General features: G+C 40.9%; 1 protein-coding gene across 1 annotated transcript in view; it reads left to right on the forward strand.

The window, feature by feature from the left end:
• LOC144684288 (nuclear pore membrane glycoprotein 210-like) overlaps nucleotides 1–13,173 on the forward strand; it is a 165,074-nt gene that overhangs the window by 10,005 nt on the left and 141,896 nt on the right. Inside the window, exons 2-5 of the mRNA XM_078547916.1 lie at nucleotides 2,063–2,199; nucleotides 2,854–2,985; nucleotides 5,275–5,371; nucleotides 6,435–6,585. Of these exons, the coding sequence (XP_078404042.1) occupies nucleotides 2,063–2,199; nucleotides 2,854–2,985; nucleotides 5,275–5,371; nucleotides 6,435–6,585 (517 nt within the window). The remainder of the gene's footprint in view (nucleotides 1–2,062; nucleotides 2,200–2,853; nucleotides 2,986–5,274; nucleotides 5,372–6,434; nucleotides 6,586–13,173) is intronic.

Here is a 13,173-nt window from a genome sequence, read left to right on the forward strand (position 1 = left end):
TCAGCTATTTTCAAAGCTGACATTACAGGTTTTCTTTCTACTCCTCAAATAACCTCCTGAGAGTGTGACTGGCAAGGTTGTTATTTATTACCCATCCCTAGTTGCTCTGAACTGAATGACTTGCCAGACCAATTCTTTTTTTAAAATTCATCTTATGGGATGCGAGTGTTGTTGCCAAAGCCAGCATTTGTTTCCCATCCCTAATTGCCCTTGAGAAGGGGTAATGATCCTACAGCGTATGTGGTATAGGTACACACAGAGTGCTGTTAAGAAGGGAGTTCCAGGGTTTTGATCTCATGACATTGAAGGAATGGCAATATAGATCCAAGTCAGAATGGTTTGTGGCTTAGAGGGCAACTTGCAGGTGGTGTTGTTCCACGTGTCGGCTGCTCTGGTCTTCCTTAGGTGGTAAAGATCACAGTTCCCCCTCATATCCCCCTGCATCACTTGCCCAAAAACCTTAAATCTGTGTGCATAGCACTTGTACCACCGGCTAATGGGAACAGACTTTCTTTGTCTACTTTATCTAAAAATGTTATTATCTTGTACACCTCTATCAAATCTCTCCTCAACCTCCTTTTCTGCAAGAAGAACAACCCCAGCTTCTCAAACTTATAACTAACTCCATCCTTGGAATCATTCTGATATATCTCCTTTGTACCCTCTCAAGGATCTTCATATTTTTCCTAAAGTGTGGTGACCAGACCTTGACAAATACTCTGGTTGTAGTGCAATCAAGGCTTTATACAGGTTCAGCCTGACTTCCCTGCTTTTGTACTTGATACCTTCTGCTGGGCATTACATGTCATTCATATGCCTGACGCTACCCGAAGCAACTGCTGTACTTGGAACTCCAGCCACAGCAGGAAACTTATTGGAGGACTGCGGAAACAAAGCATCTCTGAAGAGGTCAAACATACCTGCCAGGGACTCCTTTGAGTTGGTTGTGACCGACCAAAATGGAGAAGGTTCATGCGGGGAAGAACTGAGCACATCGAGAGACTTCATTGGCAACAGGCAGAAACTAAGTCGAGACATTGGAGAGAGTGTACAAACCTCCAAATAACTCATCTACCTGATCTTACAAGCACCACCTGCCCTGCATATGGCAGTCTGCAGATTGTGCGTTGGACTTAACAGCCAACTAAGAACCCATCAAACTGGAGTGGAAGCAAGTCATCCTTGATCCTGTGGGACTGCCTAAAAAGGAGAAAACTCAATACCTCTATGAAGCCCATGATCCCATATCCTTTGCTAACTACACTCTCAATATGTCCTATTGCCTTCAAAGATCAATGCACATGGACCCCTTGAGTAAGTTTAACTAAAATCACCTTTTGTTCCAACCTTCTCTTTACTCCAGTAACCTGAGTGCACAATTTGGCATGAAGCTTTAGTGCAATACTGATGGATTGCCATACTGTTGGAAGTGCCATTTTTCAGATGAGATGTTAAACCAAAGCCCTTTGGCCCTGTCAGATGGACTTCAAAGATCCCAGTTGCAGATCTTGCAGAGAAAGTGTGTATCTCACATTTTTGAAGTATGATGCCCTAACCTATTGATGCATGTTGGACACAGCAATTATAATTATATCATTTAATATGGTTAAATCCTAAATATGGACATACTTTTTATATAAGGTGGGGTTAAACTTGGGCCTAAAGTGGCCATGCGTAATTAAAATTAGGAGAATACATCATAAAAATCAAAATAACCAAAATATCAACTGCTTAAATTCTTACAACATACTTAAAATAGTTGCACGTTTATCTGATAGTGTAATTCCATTGCTTAGAAGGTTTGGTCCAGATAAATGCCGCCTTAGTGCTAATTAAAGTTAGGGTGTTTATTAAATGATTAAATTCTTATTCAAACTTAAAGTTCAGCATTCATTCTATTTTAAGTGAGATAAATTTTGAATTTGTGCTAAAGTTCACATTGCCTGATTAAAAGCTGCAACTCAATCATTAGGTCTTGCAGTTGATACATATAGTATAATAAATGCAGCTAAATAATTTAATGTAGTGTGAAAGACCTACATAGTTCTTTTTCATGTTACAGGTTTTCAACACGACCAGATGTAGCAACTATTGAACCTATATATCAGAATGATACTGAATGTTCCAATACAGCATTGATATCTGTTCGCTCAACTCAGCCTACTCGCCTCACCAGCATAATCATAGCTGAGGAAACAGGTCTATTTCACAGTATTATTAGTTTGATTAATTTAAGGACTGGCCGGAATTTGAAAATACAACTGGAAAGATTGCAATGCAGTGCAGTATAACATTTAGTATTTGAAGGAATGGGCTTTTAAAATCCCCCAGTCATAAAATCTATAGTACCAGCAGATGTTCCAGTATATTGTAGTTGGTGAAATACCAATTGTCTGCTCTGTGTGCACTATTGGCTTGTTGTAGGCCTTTGATTTAATGGGTGCTATAAGCAGGAAAGAAAGCATGAAATGACAACAAATAATGGGATTCCTCAGGGTGCAAACGTTTTCCTTTGAGCTTTTAAAATCGACAGACATTGGTTGTGAATGCTTATTATTTTGGGAAGTAGAGTCAAACTGAGACAACTTTACATTCTCAAAAAAAATTGTTTTTGGTGCTAAATGGTACCTTTACTGGGTTCTAAAATTTTTGTGCCTCTGAAGCAGCAGGCAGCAAGTCACTTTTGTACCTTATTGGCCTGAGATGGGGCGTGATGCCACGAGGCAAGTGAAACTGAAAAATAATATTTATTTTCATGTATAAATAAATTATGGAGCTTATTGTTTAAATGGAATAGTGATTTTAAATTGGGAGAGGTCTGCAAGGCAATAATGCACTTTCTTTTCATTTCAGTCACAGGGCAAGTGTTACGCTGTGATGTCATGGTTGATATTATAAATCAAATTGAAATTGTATCAACAACACGAGAGCTGTATGTGGATGATTCTCTTTTAAAATTAACAGTCAGAGCCTTGGATGAGGAAGGTATGAATTGTTCTTCATAATATCCTTTTGACATGCATTTATCACATCTATAACTATGCACTTTCTTTATTTTAAAATTCACATATCTGATGTGGAGAACATGAAAGTCACAATCTTACATAATTACATAGAGCCTACAGCACAGAAACAAACTATTAGGCCCAACTGGTCTGTGCCATGTTTATGCTCCGCACAAGCCAATTCCTACCCCTCTTTGTTTAGCCCTGTCAGTATTCTTCAGTTCCTTTCTTCCTCATCTACTTATCTAGGTTCCCCTTATTATCTTTTGAACACATCTGTTAACTGCAATAGCACTAAAGCTAACATGAGGGGCACGCTTTGTTATGAACAAATATTGCATTAGTGTTTACTATAATAAGGTTACACTGCATTCCTTTATGTAGTCATTGTTTTGATGCACACATCAAAACAGACTCTGAGAAGGATGCACCATCATGGCTAACTTAGGAAGTTAAGGATGGAATAAAATTGAAAGAAAAGATGTACAATTTTGAAAAGATTATTGGTAATCCAGAAAATTGGGAAGATTGTAGCAACCAGCAAAGGATGACTGAAAATAATAGAGGGAGAAATTAGAGTACGAGAGAAAACCAGCAAGAAATATAAGTTCAAAGACTAAGCAGTGTAATGTCTTTATTGAACTGAATGCAAGATGACTCCCCCAGCCCTGTGCCTCATGATGGAGGTCACATAACTATGGCAAGCCAGATGAGACAAAAACAAAGAGTAGCAAAAGTGAGCATTAATCCCTAAGTGGGTGATACTGGGGAATTAATTATGGGAAACAAGGAAATGACAGAGACTTTGAACAAGTATTTTGTCTTCGTGGTAGAAGACATAAAAAGCATCCCAAGAATAGTAGAAAATCGAGAGGCAAAAGGGAGGAAGGAACTTAAAGCAATCATGATCACTAGAGAAAAAGTACTGGGAAAACTAATGGGACGAAAGGCTGATAAGTCCCCTATACCTGATGGTCTGCATCCTAGGGCCATAAAAAAGGTGTCTGCAGGGATAGTGGAAGCATTGATTGTAAACTTCCAAACTTCCTTAAATTCTGTGAAGGTCCAAGCAGATTAGAAAGCTGCAAATGTAACATCTCTTCAAGAAAATGGGAGACAGAAAGCAAGAAACTATAGACTAGTTAGTCTAACATCTGTCATTGGGAAACTCTAGAATCCATTGTTGAGAAGGCAGTAGCAAGACATTTAGAAAACAATAATACAATCAGGCAGAGTCAGCAAGGTTTTGTGAAAGGGAAATTGTTTGACAAATTTATTCCAGTTCTTTAAGGATGTAACAAGCAGGGTGGATAAAGGGGTACTAGCAGATGTAATGCAGGCTTGTCCAATGATTTTGCGTGGGGGCCACATTTCCATTTTCCTCTCACTCAAGGGGCCGATGAGCAGATTTTGCAAAGATGCATGAATTTCAAAAAAATGTTGAATATGAAGAAAAGAAACAACTTGCTGAGCAAAAATAAAGCAATGTCAAAACAATAAATTGATAATTTTTTAAAAAAGAGTAATTAATAAAAATGACCATTTGAGTGTAGGAGGGTGAGAGTATGTGTCTGTCTGGCTCACTCCCGGTTTCGAGGTGTTTACTCATTCATCCTTACCCACTGAGAGTGGGTTGTTGTGTGGGGCTGAGGGTGACAGAGCCCTGAGACTGGGAGTGAGACGTGTGCGCTCTCTCTCTCCCTTCCCATCTCTCTCTCCCTCCCCATCTCTCTCTCCCTCTCTCTCTCTCCCCCTCCCCATCTCTCTCTCCGTCTCTCCTCCTCCTCTCTCTCCCTCTCTCTGTCTCTCCTCCCCTCTCCGTCTCTCCTACCCTCTCCGTCTCTCTCTCCGCTTCCGCCTCTCTCTCTCCGCCTCCCTCTCTCTCTCTGCCCCCCTCGCTGCCCCTCTCTCTCTCTCCCCCCCTCTCTCTCTCTCTCTCTCTCTCTCCGCCTCTCTCTCTCTCCGCCTCCCTCTCTCTCTCTCTGCCTCTCTCTCTCTCCGCCTCTCTCTCTCTCCGCCTCTCTCTCTCTCTGCATTATGGGAGGCAGGCAGAAAAATGGAGTTAAGGCCACAATCATATTAGCCATGATCTTATTGAATGGTGGAGCAGGTTCAGTGGACTGAGTGGCCTCCCTCTGCTCCTATTTCTTGTTATCTTGTGATTTTTCTGCTGCCAATGAATTTTGTGATCACTATCACTTATGTAGATAATGCAGCTTTATTCACCGTGATATTAATGTATAATGGAGTGATTCTACCTATTTTTAAGGCAATACTTTTAGCAGTTTGGAAGGATTTATTTTTGAATGGAGCATTATGAAGAATGAAGACATGGATAATATTGCAGAATCACCAAGTAAAATTAGGTAGGCAGCAATTGGGCTATTACTTTAAAATCTGAAAGAACAGTAGTTCAGTATCTTCCCATTGATTGACTATAGGACCCACTTTTAGAAAACAGAAATGATAGATTGATACAGTAAATGTATTCTTTATTGGTACAGTTAGGGATAAATTAATATTCCTAGCACTTTTATGTCTTAACCATATACTTTTGTGTAACAAAGTGATTTGCTTTTTCTAGTGATGGTTGATGTTTTTACATGTTTGTTTTTAGAAAATATTTTCTCCTCATTCTGTAATTTTCTGTAATGTCGTATATCCTTCCTGAATTAGAAAAGCTGCAAGGGCAGAGTTTTAATGGACCCCCGCTGGCAAGTTTGCTGGGTAGGTGGCCCGTTAAGTTACCCAGGTGGCTTTGCCACCGTTCTCACGCCCATCCCCGACCTATTTCCAATTTTCCTGGGGGAGGGCGAGGACTTGGATGGCCTGCTCACCCTTGCCCCAGTTGAGGCCTTTAAGTGGCCAGTTAAGGACCGCTATTACTAGGGCAGCCTATATTGGTGGGGATGCATTTTCCGTTGACTCTTTGGGTGATAGAGTGGGAAACACCAACACCCATTAAATTCTGCCCCAACTGTTATGTACCAAGGCCTCTATTGTATGTGCTGTTGAAGTAATAGCTGGGGGATGTCTTGGGATAATTACTGTTTTCAGACTTCTCTGTGCTCCTTAGAAATACTTGTTTGACTGATTAGAAACTCAGCGCATGTGCAATTGTAGGCTTAACCCCATCTCCTATCACACTCTATAGTACAACATATTTTTGTGTCAACATGTGATGCATTCGACTGCTGCAATAAAGATTTTTAATAGCACTTGTCTTATCATAAATTGAAATGAGTCTTCCAGATTTACTAAATGCACATCTAGCAGATTTGAGAGCATTACAGTGACCCAGGTAACTGATTTTTTGACATATAACATACTGAAGTATCTGCTTGTTAACTTGTCAGTTATTTCTGCAAGACACACAATTCCTACTAACAACCACTAATGACTTTGTGTCTTTTCATGCATTTTCGTCAGAATAATGAAATTTTCAGAGTCCACCTATTTACCACCTGCATATATAGCAAGAATGGAAAAAGAAGGAAAGCAGGGAGATATCATTCTTGTATCTGGATTAATGACTGGTACTGCTAACCTGAAAACACGACTGCAGGATGCTATATATAAGGTACTGGTTGTGCTGCAACCTTTCATTTAGCAAGAAATCAATTTTTTAAAAATTAGCTGTTTTATTGTTCTAATTTGTCAGTCAAAAGGAGTGTGCATATTGTTTTGATGAATGTGAAGGCAGCATGTTTTCATTGGTGTGTAATGAATATGTTGTAGGGTGTTGGATACCGTTCAGTAGGTCTTAATGAAGTCTTCATGGTCTTAAGTAGGTTAACCGTATGTATTCATTAACTGCAATAACTTATACAGTAAATGATTCAAGCTAGGAACTCTCCCATGCTTGCTTGTGCACACGGCTCTGTTCAACACTAGACTGACCCCTAGATGTGGGTCATGTGTTCTTTTACATCACTGTGTGGGTGGTACAGTACTCAATCTCATATTAATCTTATATCTGATGACCCATATAATACAACCTCCAATGTATTATCCAATGTATTTCAAATTATTCTAGTTTACCCCTTGTATTTATATTGTTATTACTACCCCCTTTCTTCCCTTCAAATCTCTTGAGTTCACAGGTTCAGGCGGTCTGGAGGTCTTCTAACCCTTCCTTATCTCATTTGCACTTCTGTCGAGGAATGGTAGGCTCTATCGTTGCAGGTAAACTCTGTTGATTTGGAGGTTGTTCTGGCATCTGGGTATCTTCCTCGATGTCTCATCACTCTACTATGGGAACAAGTGATCTAAGGATGAGGAGGAGATTCCTCCTGTTTCTCCTGACTGTACTCTCTGGGGTGCCAAGCAGGTAGGACCGAGGTCAGTCATCGCCCTTCCTAATGACAGTACTCTTTCTCTCTCGAGGCCTTTAATCCAGACCTTGTCATCCTTTCATTGTTGTGGCAATGTCTTGAAAATATAGTAAACCTCAATATTATTGTGGTTTATTGTAAAGGCAGGTTAATAGTGGGGTTTGGGTAGCTTCTCTGTGTGTGCGTGCGTGCTACATTAGGTTAGTTTGCATTTGAAAGAGCTGGTACGATGATAAAGGAGTGTGAGGCTATGTGTCCAGGAGGAGAGAAGGGATTTTAAGATCTAACAAGTGTGAAAAGCCTCCAGCCTCTGTGCGTCAAGTCGCTGTCAACAGGGTCCGAAGCTGAGAAAACTTACTTCGACTTCTACTGTCCAGGGTATCGTGTTGCTTTGCCTGGGTCTGTTTAAATCTTATCTTTTTTTAACTGTTGCTTTAACGGAGGTGTAACTGAGAGCCAGATTAATTAGGGGTTTTAGGAGTTATTATAATAGTAATTTGTACACCGATGTATGTGCTTGAAATCTTTTCTTTTGTTAATAAATGTTTTTAATTTAGTTTTCTGAAAATCTCTGAAGTCGTGGTAGTCTTATTGCTTCTGATTTCAGGGCACGCATCTCGAAATGAAATACAAATTGCAAAACAGTTGTGACCGCGTGATCAATTTTCCCTCTTGGATATGATCAACAGGTAAGTGCCTAGTGTGGTACCTTTTGTTGTAGGCAGAAGCCTGCTTCTGTCTGTAGGACTCCTCTCTTGCTTGGATGTCCTGGTAATCCTTGGTTACCAACCTGGCATCAGTTTTTTCCGTAGGATTGGAAGTTGTGTGTGTAGTTTCCTGTCAATCAGGAGTTTGAGTGGGACCATAGCAGTGCTGTGGGAAAGTCCTCATTCTTTTTTAGGAGGACTTTTACAGTTCACACCTCTCTTTCGGCCTCCCCCGTTTGACTGGGTATCTCAGGGAGCTGGTACGGCCGTGGAAGCCGGATGTGGTGGTGAATTGCACTCGTTTGAAAATTGTGGGCCGTTATCTGACATGATCTCACCTGGGATGCTGTGGCTCGTGAACATCTCTTTCAGTGCCTCAATTACTGCCTCTTTGTTAGTCGTATATAGTTCTTCACCTCAACCCATCTGGAAAAGTGATCCAACACAAAAAGGAATGACTTTCTGTTGAAAACAATAGGTCGATGCCCAGCCTCTTCCATGGCCTGGTGGGGAATTGTGTGTGGATGAGGGGCTCCCTTTGATCATGCCTGTGCAGCATACACACCTGACAGTTTGCTATGGTGTCCTCAAACTGAATTGATGTTTTGGAGAACTCGCATTTCTCATTCAGTGTCAGCCCTGCTTCCTGCAGGTGTTCCAAGACTGCTGTGAGTCTCTTGTCATGTTCCTTCACGTTGTACCGTGAATCAATGCATCGTTCATGTGGCTCTGCAAAATATCCGATACTGTATATTGAATTATTTCTGGTGCCAAAGTGATTCCAAATGGCAGGCGGTTAAAGCAGAATCTGCTGAAGGAGGCAATGAATGTGATCAGCCGCCTGGACTCTTCATCAAGGGGAAGTTGCCAAAAGCCACTTGGTGTCCAGCTTTGAAAATACCGTGCTCTTCAAAACTTTAGTCAGGCTTTCATCCACTGAGGACATGGGATGTACTTTCAGGCGACGGCTTTATTGCGTTGTGCCAGGTCTACTCAAATACAGATGGACCCGTTCAGTTTTTGGGACTGGGGCCATCCCGGAGCACCATTCAGTAGGTTGTGTGACTGGGGAGATGTCTCCCATGTTTGTCATCCTGTCCAGCTGCTGCTGCACTTGTTTCATGAGTGAAGGGGAATCTCTTGTGACATGAATAGGCACATGGGTTTAGCATCCTCCCTCATTGTGACCTTGTATGCATGTTAGAGTTGCCCCAGTCCTGTAAAGAGCTTCAGGAGTACACCTTTATACTTGGAGTCAGGCCCTTGTTCGTTTACTAGGTCAATTTTTTGTAGAATGTTAAGTTCGACAGACTTTGTGGCTTAGTAGTGAACAATTTTGGTTGTGGACCACAAACAGGTTCTTTCGGATTCCTTCATTCTTGTACCTCAGTATCGCGTGCAGGGTGCCTTTCAGTAGGACTTTTATGCCTCCTGCTTTGTGGGTGTGTCGTGGGTGGCATCAGCCGTTCGGTCACTAGCCATGGTTCTCTGTCCAACAGGGCCTTAACACTGGCCCCCGTGTCCAATTTAACCGTTAACCAAAATGTCTGCATTCCAAAATGAAAATCCAGGATCTTTGACTTAAGAAGCTTGGCTGTGGGTCCTCTTGGTATGCAGTCTCGATCTCATGAATCATCTTTGGGACTTCTGTGTGTTTTAGATGCTTTGCCCTTGCACAGTTTGCCAAATTGTCCAATCCTGTTACATTGAAAGAATTGGGCTGAAGTTGCAGGACATTAATCTCACCTGTGGGGGTGCTTTGCTTGACAGCACTGGCATGGTTGCTCTACTGGTCTGTTAGAGCATTGTTTCTCTTGTCCTGTTTCTGTGCTGTTTAACTAACTTGGCTGTGGGGTTTCCTTTGTACCGCGGTTTACTTTCTCCTCTTAAAATGAACCTGTGCTGCACACACAGTTCAAACTGCCTAATAGTCTAAATGGCTTTCTCGAGGGTTAGATTTCCTTCACTTGCAGCATGTCTGAGAGTGCATCATCCGCTACTCCTACAGCTATTCTATCCCTGATAAGTTCATATTTTAGGTCTCCATATTCGCAGCCTTCAGCTGTACAGATTATTAACGAATGAGACCACAGGTTCTCCTGGCTGCTGGGCGTGCTTAAATATTTTAGCCCTTTTGAGGATTTTGTTGCTTCTTAGGTTAAAATAGACATTGAATGATTTTAGCATTTCTTCAAATTTAGCAGATGATTCCTTGTCTAATATTGTCTGCTATCATGTCTGCCAGATAAAGCGGTGTGTTAACTTGTTCAGCTCCTATCTTTTTATCCAGACCTGAAGCAATCATGTATCTAAAGAATCTTTTTTCCCAAGTCCCCAGTAATGTGATTGATCTTGGTCTTGGATAAGTCCAAATTGATCTGGAAGAGTGGATTTCTGACCCATGGTTAAAAAATTTTAAAGTGTAGGTTCAGCTTTAAGAAATTGCTGAAATTCAAGATGGTGCAGCCATTCATTTGAAGACAAAGGGCTTACCCGCGCTTGCCTGGTTTTGGCAGGCTCCAGCTGCAATGGTGCTTGCGTTCGGCCTTGAAAAACTTTCAACCAGTGGCTGCTTGGATTGCCTAGCTGCAGACTTCAGTTTCAGTGCTATGTTTTAGGGTTGTGAAAGTGTCAGATCCAGGTCTTTAAAGTTGATTCTTTAGTTGCAATTAGTTAATTAGTTCTTCCTGATTAATTAATTTTCTCTTCTCGGAGTGAGCTAGGACGCCATATGCTCAGGTGCTGACTCGGGAATCTGGTTTTTCTGACGGAGTGTATCCTAAAATTTAAAAGTTTTAGCTCATCCCTGCTAGGTCTGCTGACTGCACTCTGGGAAATGAAACTGTACTTCTGAGAGATCCCATGGAGTCTTCTGCTGCAGTGAGGAATTTTAAATTTCTGTCTTCAGGTTCAAATACTATCTTTGGAACTTTTCCTTGGTGATTTTTCCTCTCCACGTCTCATTCTCGAGCTTTTCTTTTAGGTCAAAATGCTTCTTCGAACTTTTCTTAGTCTTGTAGGATTTTATTTTTCTCTGCATTTTTTTGCGAGCTTTTGGGATTTTTCATTCGCTGCCACCGTGTAGGGTGTTGGATACCGCTCAGTAGGTCTTAATGCAGTCTTCGTAGTCTTAAGCAGGTTAACTGTATGTATTTATTAACTACAACAACTATGTACGTATATACATCAAAGAGTTCAAGCTAGCAGTTGTCCCCCGTGCTTGGTTGTGCATATGGCTGTGTCGAAAAGTAGACTGACACCTAGGTGCGGGTTATGTGTTCTTTTGCATCAATCGCTGTGTGGGCGTTACTGTACTCAGTTCCATGTTAACCCTATGTGTTCCAGACCCTTATACTACAGAATCATTTATACATTGCCTTTAGAAAGCACTGCAATAATGTATACACATACATTGATATGATTTTAAAAGACATATGCGGAGAATAAAATACTTCGTTGGAACTGGCCTAAATCAAGACAGTATTGAGGTGAATATGCTCATATGAGCAGGATCTTCAGGATGTGATGAAAATGTCCCCTTGTCTTCTGTTGCAGATACTCCAACATGTTCACAGTGCTTGAGAGAGGAGACAATGGAAAATCTTGGGACAGGCCATTCTGCTGCTCAACAGCACACTGGATTCCTTTCTCTGGATAGAGGTGTTCAGTAACTGTTGAGAATTCAGCCCTCCAGTGTCTTGTCACTTTCTTCAGAGATGAAGATCACCTCTTAGATTGATACAGTTGACCTAGGTGGAAACAATATACTGTAAATCCTAGTGTATAAGATGATTCTATTTTCTCGGCAACAAAATGCATGTTTAGGCCTATACTTGGCATATGAGTCAACACCCCCCACCACCAATTTTTCAGCTAATAAATGCATGTTTAGGGTCATATTCGCAATAGGAGTCAGCATCAATTTTTCAGCTCAGAAATTCATGGTTAAGGTTATACTCACTTCATAAATTGGCGAATGTGACCAAGCAGGTGATACAGGCTATGTTGCCAAGAAGATGCACAGGAGTTTAAGACACACCACACAGCAAACTTCACATGGCGACCAATGAACAGAAATGGGTCCTCCTATAAAAAGAGCAAAGTGCGAAACTAGTTTCAAGCTAAAAGTTGTAACATTTGCTAACTTGTCAAAAACTGTGCAGCAACGAGGGGATTTGGTGTTAGTGAAAAACTGATGCAAGAATGGAAGAATAGGGAATCCACCCTGAAGAAGATGCCAAAGACCAAATATGTCATTAGAATGGACCAGCCACATGGCCTGATCTTGAGAAGCATGTATTGGAATGGGTCCTCGAAAATCATCATAATGGTTATATTGTCACCAGAAATGCAATGTATTTACACACTTGAGGCAATTCAAACCCTGAGTCCAGCAAAGATTTCAAAGTGACAGTTAGTTGATGTAGCATCTTCATGGAACGAAAATCTCTCACATTGTTGGCAGAAGATAAGATCGCTCAGAAACTACCAAAATTGACCAACTACCTTGATTAAAAAAAATTTGTTTCCAGCGATTCATCATCAGACAGCGGCAAAAACATGAGTGCCTATTATGTCACCTTGGCAACACTGATGAGACGCCCATAAATTTTGATTTGCCAGCAATCAATCGCTCAGGTGGTTTTTTAAAAATGCAGGATATCCAATTCAATGGATGGAGAGGAAGGTGATTTGTTGTAGAGGGATGATTATGAAACAAAGCACCACATCTGATCCAGAATGGGATCCTTATGATGATGCCATTGTTAAAGTGGCTTGGGATGAATTCGGCGAACTCTTGGGTTGGATGCCAAAGATGATGAATTGATGGTTTTTAATGTGTTATGATTTTGGTTCAAACTATTCTTGCAGAAAATACAACACATTGATTTAATTTGAATTACCGGTGTTTTTTCCCCACATTTCTAAATGGCGACTACCTACACAAAAACCGGTGGCTGATGTTTTATCATCAGCATATGTTGAACCCTGTTCTTGGAAGGATTTTTCGAAGCTTCAAAGGTCGACTTATATGCCATGATCTATGGATGAAATAAAACATTATGTAAATTGAGATTGCTACAATTTATAACCTGACACTGCACATCTCATGGAAATTGAAATAAA

This window comes from Cetorhinus maximus, chromosome 9, assembly GCF_964194155.1.
Source record: "Cetorhinus maximus chromosome 9, sCetMax3.hap1.1, whole genome shotgun sequence".
Lineage (NCBI taxonomy): Eukaryota > Metazoa > Chordata > Chondrichthyes > Lamniformes > Cetorhinidae > Cetorhinus > Cetorhinus maximus.